Source organism: Gorilla gorilla, chromosome 6, assembly GCF_029281585.2.
Source record: "Gorilla gorilla gorilla isolate KB3781 chromosome 6, NHGRI_mGorGor1-v2.1_pri, whole genome shotgun sequence".
NCBI classification, from domain to species: domain Eukaryota; kingdom Metazoa; phylum Chordata; class Mammalia; order Primates; family Hominidae; genus Gorilla; species Gorilla gorilla.
The window spans coordinates 25,238,989-25,256,427 of NC_073230.2; the positions used below are offsets into that span (position 1 = coordinate 25,238,989).

The 17,439-nt window shown below is 36.4% G+C and overlaps 1 protein-coding gene across 5 annotated transcripts in view; it reads right to left on the reverse strand.

Moving 5' to 3' along the window:
• SNX13 (sorting nexin 13) overlaps positions 1-17,439 on the reverse strand; it is a 149,718-nt gene that overhangs the window by 6,009 nt on the left and 126,270 nt on the right. For 4 of the 5 annotated variants that reach the window (XM_055347382.1, XM_019031635.3, XM_055347384.2 and 1 more), the window contains 5 exons: positions 6,606-6,767; positions 4,773-4,844; positions 2,231-2,376; positions 1,912-1,980; positions 53-165 (listed from right to left, as the gene is read on the reverse strand). In XM_055347382.1, the coding sequence (XP_055203357.1) occupies positions 53-165; positions 1,912-1,980; positions 2,231-2,376; positions 4,773-4,844; positions 6,606-6,767 (562 nt within the window). The remainder of the gene's footprint in view (positions 1-52; positions 166-1,911; positions 1,981-2,230; positions 2,377-4,772; positions 4,845-6,605; positions 6,768-17,439) is intronic. The other variant, XM_055347383.1, reaches the window with a different exon arrangement.

Sequence of the window (17,439 nt, forward strand, 5' to 3'; positions counted from 1 at the left end):
ATTCAGAAGAATGACAAATTATAGAGATTTTTAACTATACATGCTCACTCACCTGGCATAATTGCAAGTAATTTCGTTTTTCCTGCTACTCTTGTTCTCATTCGAATACTTTTATCTCTGCATGGAACAGCCTCTGCTAAAATGCCATTTGGCCAAAATGCATCTCTATTTGAGAAGATTAAATACATTTTGTAAACATTTTCATTTTCTAATGATACAAGTTGATAAAATTATTTCAAATTTCTACAGAAAATACAAATGTGAACAGAAAGAAAAGTTTCTGAATAATAATATATAGCTATAATGATATTCAACAAAGATCAACTAAGTGTAGGGTTCAATTTTAGGGGTTCAAAAAAAACGAACGCAAGAAAAATAACAGATAAAGTCTGCACCAATGCAGTTCATAAATACTAATGAAGACAGCAAAATGGAATATGTAGATGACTATATCACAGCCATTTAAACTCAAAGTGGGCATCTGCTGATTGAACATCTCATCCAAATGCAATCCTACAATATCTTGAATTTCAATGCCTTAGAATTTAATAGCTATCTCCTTCAGTTATGCCATCCCACTCCTCTTACAATTAAGCCTACATAATACTAAATTCTAAGCCCACAACTTACAGATGGATTGACTATAATGGTCCTTTCACAAGTAAAACAACCCATTCTTCTTAACTTTCAGTGTGCTTTACTCCTGTTCCCTAATTCTTGGCCTGAAGGCAGGGACTGAGCACAAAAACTAAGCTTTCATCTGGGAATTTGGTGTAAGGGCAAGACTCCCCAGAGCAGCTGTTCTTAACTTTACACATTAGAAGCACCTGAGAGCTTTACAGGCTCTTAATGCTCGGGCCTTTCATTGGATTAAGTCAGACTCCCTGGACATGGGATCTAGGCATTAGTAATTTTTAAAGCTCTACAGGTGATTCCAATGAACAGCCAAAGCTGAGAATCACCACTCCAGAGGAACATCATTTACCTACCCTGAAATAAAATGAACATGCCAGGGCAGCTAGTCCAGGTTTTGGAAACAGTATGGTACAGTGGGAAGAAACTTAGCTTCAGATTAGAGAAACCAGATTCCCCACTTTGTAGCCTGAGAGCCTATTCAACTTCTCTAATCCTCAATTTCCTTAGAACAAAATAGAGACAAAAATACCTACCTCGAAAAATGGCATAAAATCAGAAAGCATACATAAAGTACTGTGCACAGTGCCAAGAACTTAGTGTTCAGTACTGATAGTTCCCTTCTTGCTTCCTTTCCTTCCTTTCAAAATACGTGATGCCATGAATTTTTACGCATTGCTTATCTTCACTTTCAGAAAAGAGGTTTATTTCTCTACTATCTGTACTTTCCTCAAGGGACTGCATCTTATCTCAGCAATGGGCTGAGTGCTAGGCACAGAGGAGGCGCTCAGTATTTTTTGTAGAAAGAAATATGAAGTAGGGTATCTACTTAATTTTTGTCCCTTGTAGAGGTTCTAATATTTAATAAAAAATTAGAACATAGCCAGAGAGACTTATCTAAAACAATTTCATTTAAAATGAAGGTTAGAAAATACAACTGAGAAAAACTAATCCCCAAAACTAGATATTTGATGATATAACCGTATCATTCTTAGGTGAATATTTCAATTATCTTACAGCCATGGTACTGTGATAAAATGTAGCTTATCATTTGAAAGATCTTTCTTCTTACTTTTCCTATTCTGGTTTTAAAGAAACAAAGATCAATAGGTTCATAAGACAAATGTTTAGTATAATTCTTAGAAGTCTTTTTGCTCATCAATGATAACTAAACCAACTTTATGTCCAGGAAGGAAACAAAAGCAATGAAAGTTAATTAGTGATAACAATGCTAAACTCTGTACTACCTGAAAGAAGTGACTGTGTCTTAAGATATACCTGAAACGTTTCACTGAGTCGGCTACTTGTTCAGGTGAAGTCATCCAGTCAACATGGTCAACTATTTTTCTGAAAGTAAATTAATGTAAATGAGTAAGGTTAAAATTTTAGAAGGTGAAAAAAATAAACGTGACTTTCATAGAGCAAGCAACTTAATCTGGATGTAAATTATCCCTGAGAGCAACAGACTGCTTTAATGATGTTCTTAAAAGGCCCAGAGAAAAAAATTCTCCTACAAAGGTTGAGCAATCTACTTCCAGAAGTAAGAGTTTAATAGCTAAGTAAGATCAGATTAAAAGCGAGGAGGAAAGAGTGCTACCTATTAATAGTATCGCCATATGTAGCTCTAATAAGCTGTTGAAGTAGGTTTTTGATATTCCTTCGCAACCACTGATTTCTTTCTTTTAAGTCGAATACTTCATCCATGAGAAGCAGCATTACCCTAAGTGGAATATTGTCATCCACCTGACAAAATATAAGAAATAAGAATAAGTTTGAGTTAGCTATCTACTATGAATTGTTACTTTTGTTGCTTTTACAAAATGATTGATATTTCACAAGTCAGAGAACAAGTTACATTTTAGCCTTCGTAACTTGACATTAAATTCTAATGTAGAAAAAATATTTCTAGTAGTCATTCTGACAGAATACAGAACTTCATAGCCCCACAATAATGAATAAATTTTAAGGCTATAGTTTAACATTTTCAAGGCAAAGTAGATTCATGATGGTCCTAGGAAAAGATGATTTGGTTCTTACTATTGGAAGAGACTGTATGAGTTTGATAAGGCAAATGCTAGACCCTTTGTCTATTTTCTGATGCATCTTTTTCACAAGAATAAGATATTCTCAACATCTCCATATATTTAATAGAACAAAACATGAATGATACAGAATAATGTATTTTGCTTAGTTAGTAAATTGTATGTATTTATGTACTTTCAGGAAAAAGATGCTGAAGTTCAATCCATCACACAACTAAATTCACATTACAAAAGGCATAGTTTACTAAATTACTAGAATTTTCTTTTAGCTTTTAGCAAATAAAAGTTAGTACACTTTTATTATGGGAGTATACAACCACTAAGGTAAAAAGGAAGATGATCGGAATGCTTTGATGCAAAAAAATACATATAAAATAAAAAGCAGGTACAGATTTAGTACCACATATAATTGTTAGTAATTTTATAATTCTTTCATCACTGAGAAACTGTTTCCAATTATTTCCTCATCAACACTGTAATTTAAATACTGGCAAGAAAGCATGAGTTATACATTTTTCACTGTCATGTTACAAACATTTCCTTAGTGCACCTTCCATTTCAAAAACTGAAATCATACAGCTTAATCAAAACCAGTAGGGAGAGGGAGACCCATTTCATTACTGAGACAGAATAAAAACTTCTGTATTCTCTGATCAAGTATATTCCTACGAGTTTGGTGCCATATGAAAATCTAATAAATAGCTAAACTGTCAAAACCACATACCAAAGGTACAATGTTATGGATATTATACCATCAATAAACATAATAAACATTCTAAAATAATCTTGAAAAAGCAAATGAAAATATTATTTTTGATTAAGACAGTTGATTATAAACAAATTCAATTAGAAACAGAAAGGAGATAATTACAACCTTAAAATAAATCTGCCTAATAGAACAGAATAAAACAGATCCAAACATACATGGTAACCTGATTTGTGATAAGGGAGAAACAGTACAGTGGGGAAAAGATGGCCTTTTCAGTAAATGGTGCTTGGATCAAATGGACCCATACCTCAATCCATATACAAAAATCAATCCCAGATGAACTGCAAACTTAAATGTTGTTACAGTAAAACAAAAAATGTTTTTAAAGAAAATTATAGGACATCTCTGTGACCCTGCAATAGGCACAGATTGCATATATAGCACAAGAAAGAAACCTAGAGAGAAGACAATGTATTACATATATCTGACAAACAACTCACATTCAGATTAGATAAAGCACTCCTACTATCAAAAGAACTAAGATAGCTAAGAACTAAGACAGCTAAGCCAACAGAAAAATGACAAAAGGTCTTGACAGAAGCACAAGACAGAACATTCAAATGGCCAATAAACATATAAAAAGGTGTGTAACATTTCAACAGTTATCACAGAAACGCAAATACGCATGAAATATAAAAACCAGAATGGCTAAAATAAAAAAAAAACAAAATACTGAGTACTGGCAGGAGGTAGAACACTGGAACTCTCATGTACTGTTGATGGCAATGTAAGTGGTACAAATAATTTGAAAAAGTACTTGGCAGTATCTACTAAAACTGAACATATATATATATATATATATCCTGATACAGCAATTTCATTCCTAAGTATAGATCCAATAGAAACAGGTACAGACATGTACGAATGTTCATAGAAGTATTATTCATGATATAACAAATAGATTGTACTATATTTACAAAATGGAATACTATAAAGCCACAAGAATGAAGAAACTAAAATCATACAAAACCACATGGAAGAACATCACAATTTCGAGCAAAAAAAAGTCAGACTTCATGGAATACGTACCTTACAGTTTCATATATACAAAGTATAAAAGCAGAGTAGAAGTTAGGATAGTGATGGTCCTTGGTGGAGGAGAAGGTCCTAACAGGAACAGAGGATGAAGGGCTTTTCTGGAGTAGTGATAATCTTATTTTTTGATTAGAGTGTTAATTACATGGGCATGTTCAGTTTGTAAGAATTCATCAAGCTTAACACTTATAATATGTGCACATTAATGATACATATAACACTTCATTAAAAAGTTAAAAAGATATGCCAAGTATGACTTAAACTAAATACTACCAAGAATAAAATTAACTCACATTATCATCAAGTTGAGCCGAAACTCGGCGATGTTCAGGGTCTGAATCAGTCTTAGGAATTAAAGGAGGCACCTAAAAATAAAACCAAACTCACAAAGTAAACACACACTAAAGCAGACAGTGAAAGAACACAACACAATCATAAACCTAAATGAATATCAGCATTTGATCTGACTTTTGGTACAATTTATAAGCCAAATTTAACAATCTAAAATTTGGAACCAAATATAAAGGGTAATTATTTCATTACTAAAAGGGTTTTCTCCTTTACAAAATAAATGACTTTTGAGTTAGAAAGAAAAATTAGTCAGTCAAACTCCCATATTTTTTAGAAGAATTCAAAGCTAAGAAAGGTCAAATGACTTGAAAGCCAAAAAGTCACGCATCGCATAATGACGTTTTGTTCAACAATACCACAGTGGTCCCATAAGATTGTAATATTATATTTTTACTGCATTTTTTCTGTGTCAATATATTTAGATACACATTTGTGTACCATTGTGTTAAAATGCCTACAGTATTCAGTACAGTAGCATACTGTAAAGGTTAGTAGCCTAGGAGCAATAGGCAATACTATATAGCCTAGGTGAGAAGTAGGTTTGTGGAACTTACACATACCATCTAGGTTTGTGTAAGTTCACTCTATGATGCTCCCAGATGATGAAATCGCCCAGTGACACATTTCTCAGAACATATCCCTGTTGTTAAGTGATGCACATCTGTAGTTAGTAGTACTGCCAGGGAACAGAGCTCCAATCTTCTTTCTTTTTACCATAAAGAGCTTTTGATACAGTATGTTAATATGTTTAAGAAATTAACAAAATGTTAGATGGAAAGAAGGACAGAAAGATCAGTATTAGCTGAAAATCATTTGTCAGCACAAGGACTGTCAAGACCATCTCAAGTTATTGGTGATGACAAAGAGGCCTAGAAAACTTCAGTGACTTTTGTACAAATTCATATGAGTAATGAACAGCAGAAGTGGGACTGAACAATACTGATTTCAGTGTTAGTATACTTCCTCACAAATAGAAATAAAAAGGAGGCATCAGAGAAAGTATGAGAATTAACAGAAAAGTATGATTTACACAATTTTAGGAGTGGCCCTTAGATTAAAGAAAACCTGTTTATATACATTTCCCCTACATTCAAGCATAATCTATCAAGTACAAAATTCTAATACCTATATGTTTTATAGCCTTGATTACAACTTCAAATAACTACGTCAAAATGATTTTTAAAATGTTAATTAGGAATTCAACAAACTACACAGTCTAGTACCTTTATGTGTTAATGTAATTTAAAAAAAAATCTCCCTGTGAAATTCTTCTATGACACGCAGAGGTCTATACCCAGTAACATATGAGCCCAGAGATTGATGGTAATGATGAACTTTTCTTCTCTTTGATCTGGTAATCATTCTATCATGTAAATCAGGAGAAATAAGACTTTATGCTTCCTGAGTGAATACTAGTATAACTCATCTGCACGACAGAATTTGTTTGCTACTAAATTTAATAGTACTTCATGATAAAAATGGCATAATGAAATAAAACAAGATAAAGAATGTTAACTTTACTAATTTTCAGTTTTTGTTTTAAATGAATTTTAAAACCCTACCATAGCAGAGACTAACAAGCAAGTGGATTTTATAATACTCATTTCTGGTAAGAATTTTTCTCTTTAGTTCTTTATTCTTTATGAGACTATGTGTCTAGCAATGTTTGGAAAAGAAATAAGGTTAAGGGACTAAGGTAAATCCAACCAGAATTCAATACATCTTATTGACTTAAAAATAGTTTGCTTTAGACATTACTGAAAATGTCTTCTTACCTTAAAAAATGATTGCTTTATGTCTTGACCTAATCTTTCTGACATTTTGCCCATGTTGTCTGACATTTTAGTCATTCCCTCTGCCAAGCTATCAGGAAGGGATTTAACTGCATTTGAAACATTCCTCATTGAATTGCGAAGTGGATTTACAAAAGTGTCCATCTAAAGGGAAAAAAGATATTATACCATGACTTTATTGTACCAGGGTTGTTATCCAAATGACAAGCCTTGGAAAATATAGAGTGCAACACTGGAAAGATGCAGTAATTTTCTGGTCTATATTATGTCGTTACATTTTAAAAGTACAGAAATGCTGTCTTCAGTGTGTCTTAAAAACGTATTTTCAGCTGGGCACAGTGGCTCATGCCTATAATTGCAGCACTTCGGCAGGCTGTAGCGGGAGGATCACTTGAATCCAGGAGTTTGAGACCAGCCTGGGCAACACAGTGAGACCCCATCTCTACAAAAAAAAAAAGCCAGGTATATTGGTAATGTTGGTACACACCTGTGGTCCTAGCTACTGGGGAAGGTGAGGCAAGAGGATGGTTTGATCTCAGGAGTTCAAGGCTGCAGTGAGCCGTGATCATGTCACTGCACTCCATACATTCCAGCCTGGGCAAAAGTGAGACCCTTGTCACAAAAAACAAAAGTATTTTCACATACATATATACGATTTGAAAATCTGCCAGATGAGGTTATTCTTAGAAAATCAATATAAGCTTTGGCTGCCTTCTTATTAAAGAAATTTTGAATAAAAAAAGTTTTCCATTCAAAATTGTAAAACAAAAAAAATTAGCCGCTATATACTTCTGGCACAGTTCAAGGCAACAATTAGGTATTTTGAGTAGATACTGAACAGAAAACAGGTAAAATAAACAGAAAATTGAAATAACTAATAAGTATTTAAGATTTATTTTTTAAAATAATTTTAGAATACATTATATGTGCAATTAAAATCTACAGAGGAAATTTGAAGTTCATTGCAAAGAAGGAAAAGAGACGTTGCAAATCAGACATGTAAATCTTATCTTAGCAAGGTGGAATACGAAGACTGTAAAAGGAAATATGACCAGAGATATAAAAAGGAATTAAAAATCTTCAGAGTGACAGAAAGCAAAAATGGTATAAAATTAAAATAATTTAAATTAATAAAGAAAGAGACATCTAAAGAAACCAAACTAGAGATGCAGATGAGACTGAGTGATTTTTTAACAGAAATAAAGAAATCAAAGAAAAGACACAAAACCAAAGTCATACAAAACTACAGAAATAGTTTCCAAAAAAAAAATTAAGTATCATAAAAGCTACCAGTGAAAACAAATTATGTTTCATGCAAAAACAAAAAAATGAATAACAGTAACAAAACTGAATCTCACTGCTTAGGAATCATAGCAACATTAATAGATGATAAGAAGACAAAACTCCTTCACTCTAATTTTATTTTCATAGCTTCCATCAAGAAAAACTAGAAGAGGTAAAATGCGTATTAATAAAAAGTGAATTTCAAGATAACTATACAAGGGCTGAGAGTTTTGGTTGGTTACTCCCTGGCTTAAGCTCAGCCAATAGTACCATAGATATGCTTGACGGAACATCCAACCCTAGAAGAGACTGTCACAGTACAACCCAGAGTAAAACCAAAGAACAGAAACTGGCTTGAATAAGGATTTGAAAAACATGACCACTGGTGGAGAGAAACATAAAGATAAAAAGATGAAGTTAAGTCTCACGTTTGGCTAATGATTCTTTGTGTGTGTGTGTGTGTGTGTGCGTGCGTGCATGCACATGTGTAATTCTAATTCTATATACTGTAGTTTTTGGTCAACCAGAATAGTATGTTGAAATCAATCGGGACATTATTTGCAACACTGTGGCCTTTTCTTTTAAATGGTAATAACATATAAATAAGCTAAGTCATGAGAACATAGCGTAGAATTCTAAAGAGAGATAAGCATTAAGCATGACAATGCAACATTTAAAATGTGCAGCTTGGGAAAAAACTGCCACCTTGCTAATAAGCTAAAATGTTCACAGAAGAAATAGCATTTCAGAAGCATAAAAGGCATGAATTTCAATTTAATCTCCAACCTGAGTTTAAATAGTGTGATATCCTCAAAAATATTTTAGAAATTTATACATCTTACAATTCACAGCAGAAACTTGAGTTTACCTATTATGAATTGGTTAAATGAATACTATCTCACATGCTTATCTAGGCATGAGGCTATACTACCATTGATACTCTAAGAGAAAGTAAATCTATATAATGAATTTCCTAATAATTAAAAATAGTTGTCTGTATAGCATCCCAGAAGTACTGAAGCCTTCTTTTTTGTTTGTTTTCCCCACCAAAAGGTAAAGCCCAAGCATTTGTATTAGGAGGGAAGTGGGGTAAGAAGAATGAAAAACCTCTAAAGGTGACTCTGTTGGTTAACCATGAAAGAGGCAGAATTTCATAAGCATAAAAGCAAAGCCCATCATTGTATGAAAACATTTCCAAAAACAAGATTTGTTTTAAAGTAGATTTTTAGAAAAAAAGAAAAACTTTCAGATGATCATGCACAGGAGATTACGGATTGCCAGCTAAGTGTACACTTAGCTGTCCTTACACAGATGCTGTGTATTCATTCAATTACCACCCCAGCTGAGTTATTTGTATTGTTAACAACATACACAATGGTATTTTAGCTTAAATTTAGATCTCTAATTATAGCTTAAAATGCCTTCACCATGATACAAAACTGGATAGAAAGATACTGTGTACAAAGGAGAAAGGCTACCTGTTACTTTTTCTAAAAATTGTTTCACAGATTTTCCAAAGCTAGGATACATTGCGTGACCAAATTAATGTGTTATAAAGTATTATTTCTCAAGTTCTGAATAGCCACTGATAAAATGTTTGCAGATGATCTACTTTAATAGCTATTTAATTTCCAGTGAAATATAATTAAGGAAAAAAATATTAAACTATCATTTAGCCAAAAAGGAAATAAAGTTGGAAACCCCCAAATTCTTAATATGCATAAAAATTATTCTGACATTCTAAAGAGGTCTGACCTTGGTTATCACCAATATGGTTTATGAAAAATGTGTGTTATTGTGGATTGCCAGAAATGAATCAGAAAGATAGGTAGATGCCATTATTAATTAAAAAAACAAAAGTGAGTGGCTGGCAAGACAGCCAAATAGGAACAGTTCCGGTCTGCAGCTCCCAGCGAGATCAACGCAGAAGGTGGGTGATTTTTCCATTTCCAACTGAGGTACCCAGCTCATCTCACTGGGACTAGTTAGAAAGTGGGTGCAGTCCACAGAGGGCGAGCTGAAGCAGGGTGGGGCGTCGCGTCACGCGGGAAGTGGAAGGGGTCGGGCAACTCCTTCCCTAGCCAAGGGAAGCCATGAAGGACTGTGCCTTGAGGAATGGTGATTTTTGGTCCAGATACTACGCTTTTCCCACAGTCTTTGCAACCCACAGACCAGCCGATTTCCTCCGGTGCCTACGCCACCAGGGGCCTGGGTTTCAAGCACAAAACTGGGCGGCCGTTTGGATAGACACCAAGCTAGCTGCAGGAGTTTTTTTCATACCCCAGTGGTGCCTGGAATGCCACCGACACAGAACCGTTCACTCCCCTGGAAAGAGGGCTGAAGCCAGGAAGCCAAGTGGTCTAGGTCAGCAGATCCCACCCCCACGGAGCCCAGCAAGCTATAAGATCCACTAGCTTGAAATTCTTGCTGCCAGCACAGCAGTATGAAGTCCACCTGGGACACTCGAGCTTGGTGGAGGGAGGAGCGCCCAGCTTGGTGGGGGGAGGGGCCCCCACTAAGGCTTGAGGAGGTGGTTTTCTCCTTATAGTGTAAACAAAGCCTCAAGGAAGGTCGAACTGGTTGGAGCCCACCACAACTCAGCAGAGCCACTGTAGCCAGACTGCCTCACTAGATTCCTCCTCTGGGCAGGGCATCTCTGAAAGAAAGGCAGCAACCCCAGACAGGGGCTTATAGATAAAACTCCAATCTCCCTGGGACAGAGCACCTGGTGAAAGGTGCAGTTGTGGGCGCAGTTGCAGCACGCTTAAACGTTCCTGCCTGCTGGCTCTGAAGAGAGCGGCAGATCTCCCAGCACAGCGATCGAGCTCTGCTAAAGGACAGACTGCCTCCTCATGTGGGTCCCTGACCCCCATGCCTCCTGACTGGGAGACACCTCCCATCAGGGGTCGACAGACACCTCATACAGGAGAGCTCCAGCTGGCATCTGGAGAGTGCCCCTCTGGGATGAAGCATCCAGAGGAACGAACAGGCAGCAATCTTGGCTGCTCTGCAGCCTCTGCTGGTGATCCTCGGGCAAACAGGGTCTGGAGTGGGCCTCCAGCAAACTCCAGCAAACCTGCCACAGTAGGGCCTGATTGTTAGAAGGAAAACTAACAAACAGAAAGGAACAGCATCAACATCAACAAAAAGGACATCCACACAGAAACCCATCTGAAGGTCAGCAACATCAAAGACCAAAGGTAGATAAATTCACAAAGAAGAGGAAAAACCAGTGCAAAAAGGCTGAAAATTCCAAAAACCAGAACGCATCTTCTCCTCCAAAGGATCACAACTCCTTGCTAGCAAAGGAACAAAACTGGATGGAGAATGAGATTGACAAACTGACAGAAGTAAGCTTCAGAAGGTGGGTAATAACAAACTCCTCTGACCTAAAGGAGCATGTTCTAACCCAATGCAAGGAAACTAAGAACCTTGAAAAAAGGCTGAATTGCTAACTACAATAACCAATGTAGAGAAGATCATAAATGACCTGATGGAGCTGAAAAACACAGCACGAGAACTTTGTGAAGCATACACAACTCTCAATAGCTGAATCAATTAAGTGGAAGAAAGGATATCAGAGATTGAAGATCAACTTAATGAAATAAAGTGTGAAGACAAGATTAGAGAAAAAAGGATGAAAACAAACGAACAAAGCCTCCAAGAAATATAAGACTATGAGAAAAGACCAAACCTAAGTTTGATTGGTGTACCTGAAAGTGACGGGGAGAATGGAACCAAGTTGGAAAACACTCTTCAGGATATTATCCAGGAGAACTTCCCCAACCTAGCAAGGCAGGCCAACATTCAAATTCAGGAAATACAGAGAACACCACAAAGATACTCCTCGAGGAGAGCAACTCCAAGATACATAATCGTCAGATTCACCAAGGTTGAAATGAAGGAAAAAAAATGTAAAAGGCAGCTAGAGAGAAAGGTCGGATCACTCACGAAGGGAAGCCCATCGGACTAACAGCTGATCTCTCTGCAGAAACCCTACAAGCCAGAAGAGAGTGGGGGCCAATATTCAACATTCTTAAAGAAAAGAATTTTCAACCCAGAATTTCATATTCAGCCAAATAAAGCTTCATAAGCAAAGGAGAAATAAAATCCTGTACAAACAATCAAATGCTGAGAGATTTTGTCACCACCAGGCCTGCCTTATAAGAGCTCCTAAAGGAAGCACTAAACATGGAAAGGAAAAACCAGTACCAGCCACTGCAAAAACATACCAAATTGTAAACACCATTGACACTATGAAGAAACTGCATCAACTAATGGGCAAAATAACCAGCTAGTATCATAATGACAGGATCAAATTCACACATAACAATATTAACCTTAAATGTAAATGGGCTAAATGCTGCCATGAAAAGGGACAGACTGGCATTCGGATAAATTGTCAAGACCCACCGGAGTGCTGTATTCAGGAGACCCATCTCACATGCAAAGACACACATAGGCTCAAAATAAAGGGATGGAGGAATATTTACCAAGTAGATGGAAAGCAAAAAAAAAAAAAAAGAAAAAAAGCAGGTATTGCAATCTTAGTCTCTGATAAAACAGACTTTAAACCAACAAAGGGAAAAAGAAGGGCATTACATAATGGTAAAGGGATCAATGCAACAAGAGCTAACTATCCTAAATATATGCACCCAATACAGGAGCATCCAGTTTCATACAGCAAGAGACCTACAAAGAGACTTAGAGTCCCACACAATAATAGTGGAAGACTTTAACACCCTACTGTCAGTGTTAGACAGATCAATGAGACAGAAAATTAACAAGGATATTCAGGACTTGAACTCAGCTGTGGACCAAGCGGACCTAACAGATATCTACAGAACTCTCCACCCGAAGTCAACAGAACATACATTCTTCTCAGCACCACATCGCACTTATTCTAAAATTGACCACATAATTGGAAGTAAAACACTCCTCAGCAAATGCAAAAGAACGGAAATCATAACAAACAGTCTCTCAGACCACAGTGCAATCAAATTAGAACTCAGGATTAAGAAACTCACTCAAAACAGCACAACTACATGGAAACTGAACAACCTGCTCTGGAATGACCACTGGGTAAATAACGAAATAAAGGTAGAAATAAATACGTTCCTTGAAACTAATGAGAACAAAGATGCAACATACCAGAATCTCTGGGACACAGCTAAACAGTGTTTAGAGGAAAATTTATAGCACTAAATGCCCCCATGAGAAAGCAGGAAAGATCTAAAATCGACACCCTAACATCGCAATTAAAAAAACTAGAGAAGCAAGAGCAAACAAATTCAAAAGCTAGCAGAAGACAAGAAATAACTAAGATCAGAGCAGAACTGAAGGAGATAGAGACACGAAAAACGCTTCAAAAAAATCAATGAGTCCAGGAGCTGGTTTTTTTTGAAAAGATCAACAAGATAGATACAGGACTAGCCAGACTAATAAAGAAGAAAAGAGAAGAATCAAATAGACACAATAAAAAATGATAAAGGGGATATCACCACCGATCCCACAGAAATACAAACTACCATCAGAGAACACTATAAACAACTCTACACAAATAAACTAGAAAATCTAGAAGAAAGAGATAAATTCCTAGACACATCCACCCTCCCAAGACTAAACCAAGAAGAAGTCGAATCCCTGAAGAGACCAACAAGTTCTGAAATTGAGGCAGTAATTAATAGCCTACCAAAGAAAAAAAAAGCCCAGGACCAGATGGCTTCACAGCCAAATTCTACCAGAGGTACAATTCTACCAGAGGTATAAATTCTACCAGAGGTACAGAGGAGCTGGTACCGTTCCTTCTGAAACTATTCCAAACAACAGAAAAAGAGGAAGTCCTCCCTAACTCATTTTATGAGGCCAGCATCAACCTGATACCAAAACCTGTCAGAGACGCAACAAAAAAAGAGAAAATTTCAGGCCAATACGCCTGATGAACATCAATGTGAAAATCCTCAATAAAATAATGTGAAACTGAATCCAGCAGCACATCAAAAAGCTTATCCACCACAATCAAGTTGGCTTCATCCCTGGGATGCAAGGCTGGTTCAACATACACAAATCAATAAACGTCATCCATCACATAAACAGAACCAATGACAAAAACCATATAATTATCTCAATAGATGCAGAAAAGGTCTTCAACAAAATTCAACACCCCTTCATGCTAAAAACTCTCAATAAACTAGGTATCAATGGAAAACGTATCTCAAAATAATAAGAGCTATTTATGACAAAAACACAGCCAATATCATACTGAATGGGCAAAAGCTGGAAGCATTCCCTTTAAAAACTGGCACAAGACAAGGATACCCTCTCTCACCACTCCTGTTCAACACAGTATTGGAAGGATGTCTGGCCTGGACAATCGGGCAAGAAAAAGAAAGAAAAGGTATTCAAATAGGAAGAGAGGAAGTCAAATTATCTCTGTTTGCAGATGACATGATTGTATATTTAGAAAACCCATCATCTCAGCCCAAAATCTCTTTAAGCAGATAAGCAACTTCAGCAAAGTCCCAGGATACAAAATCAATGTGCAAAAATCACAAGCATTCCTATACACCAATAATAGACAAACAGCCAAATCATGAGTGAACTCCCATTCACAACTGCTACAAAGAGAATAAAATACCTAGGAATACAACTTACAAGGGATGTGAAGGACATCTTTAAGGAGAACTACAAACTACTGCACAAGGAAGTAAGAGAGGACACAAATAAATGGAAAAACATTCCATGCTCATGGATAGGAAGAATCAATGTCGTGAAAATGGCCATATTGCCCAAAGTAATTTATAGATTCAACGATATCCCCTTCAAGCTACCACTGACTTTCTTCACAGAATTAGAAAAAACTACTTTAAATTTCATATGGAAGTAAAAACAGCCCATATAGACAAGAGAATCCTAAGCAAAAAGATCAAAGCTGGAGGCATCATGCTACCTGACTTCAAACTATACTACAAAGCTACAGTAGTCAAAACAGCATGGTACTGGTACCAAAACAGATATATAGACCAATGGAACAGAACAGAGGCCTCAGAAATGACGCCATACATCTACAACCATCTGATCTTTGAAAACCCTGACAAAAACAAGCAATAGGGAAAGGATTCCCTATTTAATAAATGGTGTTGGAAAAACTGGCTAGCCATATGCAGAAAACTGAAACTGGACCCCTTCCTTACACCTTATACAAAAATTAACTCAAGATGGATTAAAGACTTTAAACATAAGACCTAAAAAACATAAAAACCCTTGAAGAAAACCTAGGCAATACAATCCAGGACATAGGGATGGGCAAAGACTTCATGACTAAAACACCAAAAGCAATGGCAACAAAAGCCAAACTTGACAAATGGGATCTAATTAAACTAAAGGGCTTCTGTACGGCAAAAGAAACTACCATCAGCATGAACTGTAGGAACCTACAGATTGGGAGAAAATTTTTGCAATCTATCCATCTGACAAAGGGCTCATATCCAGAATCTACAAAGAACTGAAACAAACTTACAAGAAAAAAAACAAACCCATCAGAAAGTGGGCAAAGGATACGAACAGACACTTTTCAAAAGAAGACATTTATGCAGCCAACAAATACGAAAAAAAGCTCAACATCACTGGTCATTAGAGAAATGCATATCAAACCACAAGGAGATACCATCTCACACCAGTTAGAATGGCAATCATTAAAAAGTCAGGAAACAACAGATGCTGGAGAGGATGTGGAGATACAGGAATGCTTTTACACTGTTGGTGGGAGTGTAAATTAGTTCAACCACTGTGGAAGACAGTGTGGCAATTCCTCACGGATCTAGAACCAGAAATACCATTTGACCCAGGAATCTCATTACTGGGTATACACCCAAAGGATGATAAATCATTCTACTGTAAAGACACATGCACACGTATGTTTATTGCAGCACAGTTCAAAATAGGAAAGATTGGAACCAACTCAAATGCCCATTGATGATAGACTGGATAAAGAAAATGTGGCACATATACACCATGGAATATTATGCAACCATATAAAAGGATGAGTTCATGTCCTTTACAGGGACATGGATAAAGCTGGAAGCCATCATTCTCAGGAAACTAACATAAGAACAGAAAATCAAACACCACACGTTCTCACACATGGACACAGGGAGGGAAACATCATACACCGGGCCTGTCAGGGGGTTGAGGTCTAGGGGAGGGATAGCATTAGGAGAAATACCTAATGTACATGACAGGTTAATGGGTGCAGCAAAGCACCATGGCACATGTATACCTATGTAACAAACCTGTACATTCTGCACATGTATCCAAGTACTTAAAGTATAAAAAATAAAAAATGAAAAAAAAAGTGTTGTATAACTGTTGGGACATACACATGTGCTATTGTTGTTTGGTTAAAAAAAAGTGTACTTTAATATTTCTTTTATCTCCAAAAGCTGTTATCAATTTATTACTTTATCTTAAAATGGATATAATCTTTAAAGGAGAAAAGATACATAAACATAAAAAACACGGAACACTAAAATGCATCTCTAGTGACAATAAAACGGTTCCAAGTTGGAATTTAACTCAATCACTTCCATCATGAAATACGCAGAAAAGCAACATATATTTTTCCCCTCCATTGTAAGGTCCACACTCTAGAACTTATTATTAAAATAAAACACTAACTTAGAAATGTTATTAGGTTGGTGAAAAGGTAATTGCGGTTTTTGCCATTTGTTTTAAATGTCCAAAAACTGCAATTACTTTTGCACCAAACTATACAATCAAAAATCCTAAAGTAATCATATGAACTCCTTTTTTTTTTTTTTTTTTTTTTTTTTTGAGACAGGGTCTTGCTCTCTCACACGGGCTGAAGTGCAGTGGCATGACCATGGTTCACTGAAGCCTTGGCCTCCCAGGTTCAGGCAATCCTCCCACCTCAGCCTCTTGAGTATCTGGGACTATAGGTGTGCACCACCATGCCCAGCTAGTATTTTTTATTTTTTGTAGAGACAGGGTCTCGCTGTTACCAGGGTTATTCTTGAACTCTTAGGCCCAAGCAATCCACCCGCCTCAGCCTCCCAAAGCACTGGGATTACAGGCATGAGCCACTGTGCTTGGCCCAAACTTCCTATAATTGTTAATTCTTACTTATTTTGTATGAATTCCTTAATCTTTTTAAAAAGATGGTCTTTTTAGGGGGACGAAGAATAGTGAGAAAGTCCTTGTTCTTTTTACATTTTCATTTTGAAATAATTTCAGACTTATAAAAAGTGATAAAATACAAAGAGTGGTATAAATAATACCAGCTTCCCCCACTGCTCCTCCTGCTCCTATTGCTATTATTACTAAGAGCAAACATTTATTCAGAGGTTTATTATTTTCCAGGCACTGTAATATACAGAATATTGCATGATTCACATAATGCTCTAATGAAATTTAAATCTTCATTTCTTGAGTAAACTGAAGTACCAAAGGTTCAGTAACATGCTCAAGGTCACAGCTAGTAAATAGTAGAGCAGGGATTTGAACCAAAAGACTG